Genomic DNA, 4,110 nt, shown 5'->3' with positions numbered 1-4,110 from the left:
ATTTGATAAATATTTCAGAATCAGAAGTGGGAGAATTTCTGATCAGTAATAGTTGCAGCTATTTTTGAGTGCCAACAAACAAGCCGGAGAAGAAAAGGAGTGAGAAGGAGTTATAAAAGTAAAGCTAAATTATATAAGTACATTGCCATTAGTTATCCATAAAAACTCAAGAATATATAAGTAAACAGCAGGAAAACTTGCAGTAACAGTTCCAGCAGATATATAGTGTACACAATGTAAAAAATTGGTATTGGTTTTAGTTCCACTGAACTTAAAAGTCAAGATTTCGATTGCATTCCTAATTATATACAATGCTAGATAAGGGCTAACCTCTATTTCTAGATTCTTTGCTTTAAGTAAGGCATCCTTGCAAAGAAGTTCATGCTGTAGTGTTTTTACCTGGTATTGACAAAGAAAGAAGTCTTTATGAGAAGTGAGGACTTCACAAACATAGTACCTACATTCGGTTATTGACAAGCGTACCTTTTCTCTTCCTAAATTAAGCTCCTGTAGAATCAATAACAGAGAGTAATTACCAGAGACACTTAGGCACTAAGATTAATGTAGAAAAGAGTTTAGGCACTAAGATTAATGTGAAAAACACACCGCTAACATCCGGCTGTTTGATTGAGCAAGATTCAAATTTTGTTGCTGCAATTTCTGAAGACTAATCCGCAGTTTCTGCAACTCAGCTCCACTTAATTCAACGATTTTACTGTTCAAATATAATTAAAGGAAAACCCTTCTCCATCTCAGAAAAATTGAGCAACATGCCAAAACCAAGACATACCAAAGAAAAGGGAACAACTTTGAGTGTCATCGTTTCTATTTCAACCTACTCTTGTACTTCAGTTTCTCGGGGCACAATCTCAGTAACCAAACAGAAAATAAAAATTGAAGAACAATAGAAGGATACTTCCTTTCCGAGACAAGTCTCATCAAAGTCATTCTTTCCTGTTTCAGAATTTCACAACACAAAACCGCTAAGAAAATCTAACAAAAAATACGAAAAGAATAAAAATCGAAGGGGACCCAAGTGAGATTTTACCCTCATGAGCTGGTCAATGTAGTCCTTATCAGTAGGACAATCTTCTGGGGGATTTTCATCTTTGCTAATAGCTTTCGCAGTCTGCAAATTAGTGATGTCGGTTAGCTTCTTCCGCATCATGCTACCCAAAGAAGATCTCTTGGCCATTCTCTCACTTCTTACGTTTGAAACCCTAATTTAACTTCAACAATCACAATTGGGTTTTCAAGAAATGTGGTCCAAACATGAAAAACAGAGATTTCTGGGAGACAAAGCACTTCAATTGAAAAGAACCCAGATGGGAATTGGGAAATTAAACAAACAAGCCAGTGAATTGCAGAGGATTAAAAGACCGCAAAGTAGAGTTTTAAAAAAAGCATAAATGGCTATACTTTTTGAAATCTGGGAGGGAAACTAATCAAATGGCTGAAGAGTAAAGATCGAATAAAACCCTAATTTTATTTCTTTTGTCGCTATGAAGCAAAAAGTTGGGTTCTTCTGAGCAAACAGAGAGAGAGAAGAAAGGAAGGGAAAACAAAGAGGAAAGCAAAGCAAAGTGGCAAAGTATGTATGTTCGGAGTGAGGTTCGGTTTCACAACGGCTTTCCGAAGCCAAGGTGAGAAAGTATCCGAACCTGATTTTGAATATAACAACGAGCCTAGCCTTGTTTTTGGAATCAACTACCAATTTTTAGCTACATCAATACTTTATTTTTGGTTGAAAGCTAATCCCTATAGTTGTAGTTAAAAATAAAAATAAACAAATAAGTGTGATTTAAATTTAAATTTCGAGCAATTTACTTGAAGGAAATGTAAAATTTTAACCTAATTTCATCAAAACTGAAAAATTTACACATAAATGTGAAATTATGATGAAGAAATTGTACACCGTTTGATCATTGTAACAGAATCATAACGGTGACTATACACTAAGACAAGTTTTAAGCTAAAGTAATAACTTCAGTTTGACAAAAAAAAGAAAACAAAAAAGAAAAGAGTAATAATTTATTTTCTGATAAATTCTTCCTACTATTTTTAGAGAGACTAACTTGGTTGCTAACTGCTTTTATTCACAGTTGTTTATTTTCGCAACACAGCAGAAACAGGTTTTTTAAAAGTACAGCAATACCAAACTAGCCCTAATGAAATCTTGATTAAGAGCAAAAGGCATTTGTATTTAGTCTCATATCTTTTAAAACTAACCCAATTAAAATTGAATGACATTTTTCCTCTCTAATTTAGGGGTTTGAAAGAAAATTCGAAAGCAATTTAAAACTAGGTAGGGAAGAAGCCATTGTTGCTCTGCATTTGTCTCCAATTACATAATACATTACCAATATATCCATTACAGAGAAACTTAGTGAGGGAGGAAAGAAGCAAAGAACCCCCAATATGCTTCAAAACGTCCTGCTTCAGGATCCTGACTCAATACAACTCCAGTTGTTAGCAATTCATAATGTATCAGGGCACTTTCTTCCTGATTCTTGACCATTCATTTGAGTGAAATTCTTTCCTCTCTTGTGTTGTTGTAAAACACTTAAAAAAAGAAGATGAAGAAATGGTAACTTGCATCAGCCTTTTTTTGTCTATGCAGCTTACGACTGCTAGTTCCTGCGTGGCTATGTTCATCACAACCAACCAGGCAGTTTACAAAGTGTCGTATGGGCCTGGTATCTCTCCTCACCAGCCTTGCCATGTTTCGTTCTTTGGGTAGGAGAGTACTACTAATGAGTTGAGTTTTGCCCGTTCATTTGCGCCGCAGTCTACCAACCTGTTCAAAACATAGCACAATTGGTTGGTTATGCAAGGCAGTAGTGGCAAACAAAATGGAAAAAGAAGTAGCAAAACAATTTAGCACCACACAATTTAGTTTTGGGAGAGTACTTAAAAATAACAGCAGTCGAATCATGCACAATATTAAATTAATACTAAGTTTAGCATCAGTTTGCAAGTTTTAAGATATGACGCAAGTGAAGTGATGATATTGGAAACGGGGAAGGGGTTTATCGCCAAAAAAAGAAGGAACAAGGAGGCACAAACAAAGCCCAAGTAGTTATGGAAGATCTAGAGTGATCTCAGACATCCGACCAGAAAACAAAAACAAAAAACAAAAAATTCTAAGAATACCAGATTTTAACAAAGTATTTCGGATCAACTTCCCCACACAGCAGACTAGAAAGAAACCATGAGATCCGCCTGCCTATCACTACAACAAAGTGGCTTAGCGTGCAGTTTGAAAAAGCAAACTGAACTTTACCCAAAAGAAAAAGAAAACAGATAACACTGAGAAAAATAAACAAGGAACAAAGCTTGAAACCTTAATTAAAGAGAAAGCAAGCAGTGGCGGAGCCGATCTTCTACACTAGGATCGAGTGGAGGCCTATATATACTGGGAAGGGAAGGAGAGAAGGTTCCTTTTAATGAAAATTATAAGAAGACGAACTCTTGCATATATATATATATATATATATATATATATATATATATATATAGACACCAAGGAAAATAAAAAAGAAGCTAAATTTTGCTTGGTGTCTATATATACAAGATCTGAAATTTTTGGACTCATCTTCTCATCCAACAGAATATTACTTACCTTAAAACAGGAATCATGGTGGAGATAAACAAGTTCTCTAGCAATACCTTGAATAATATTGAAGCGTTTAGCCCAATCAAACACTGCTCTTCTCATTGGACCTACTCAATACACCCATTGACATTAGAAATGAATTCAATAGTCTCCCTGAGTTCGGAATACTAGGATAGGAAGTGTTAGTGTATAGGTGTAGCTGCTGTAATGGAATTAGAATAGGAAGGTTCTATTCTAGAAGGCTGCCTTGGATCACAGTCCAAGTGTACAGCTGTGAATGTAATAGCATTTGCCACTTGTCATTATCTTATAGGGTTATGAAAGTTTGGTTAGATTGTGTGATGTAATAGGGGAACATTTCCTTTGTAACGGTTTTGGTCAGCAAGAGAATATATGCATGTTTTTGGTGCTGGGCTGAGACAGCTAGCAATCTTCTCCAAAGCTCTCTCTCTCTCATTCACACAAATCTGACCTCCCCTAATCCAAAAGCTCTC

General features: G+C 35.6%; 1 protein-coding gene across 1 annotated transcript; it reads right to left on the bottom strand.

Moving 5' to 3' along the window:
- Positions 1 to 51: 51 nt before the first annotated feature.
- LOC117622243 (SHUGOSHIN 1-like) lies at positions 52 to 1,615 on the bottom strand. Its single transcript, XM_034352847.1, has 5 exons — positions 1,049 to 1,615; positions 917 to 954; positions 607 to 715; positions 484 to 507; positions 52 to 399 (listed from the first exon to the last, which is right to left on the bottom strand). The coding sequence occupies exons 1-5, from the start codon at positions 1,193 to 1,195 to the stop codon at positions 130 to 132; spliced, it is 588 nt and encodes a 195-aa protein (XP_034208738.1). The 5' UTR covers positions 1,196 to 1,615; the 3' UTR covers positions 52 to 129.
- Positions 1,616 to 4,110: the final 2,495 nt, after the last annotated feature.

This window comes from Prunus dulcis, chromosome 3, assembly GCF_902201215.1.
Source record: "Prunus dulcis chromosome 3, ALMONDv2, whole genome shotgun sequence".
NCBI lineage: Eukaryota > Viridiplantae > Streptophyta > Magnoliopsida > Rosales > Rosaceae > Prunus > Prunus dulcis.
Note: the sequence above shows the minus strand (reverse complement) of the source record. Positions and strands in the feature narration are given on the sequence as shown.

Coding starts and splice junctions, on each gene's coding strand:
- LOC117622243 (XM_034352847.1), bottom strand. CDS start 1,195: ATGGCCAAGAGATCTTCTTTGGGTAGCATGATGCGGAAGAAGCTAACC. Junction 716..916: donor AGACTTGTCTCGGAAAGGAA/GTATCCTTCTAT, acceptor ATATTTGAACAG/TAAAATCGTTGAATTAAGTG. Junction 400..483: donor TTAATTTAGGAAGAGAAAAG/GTACGCTTGTCA, acceptor TGTCAATACCAG/GTAAAAACACTACAGCATGA.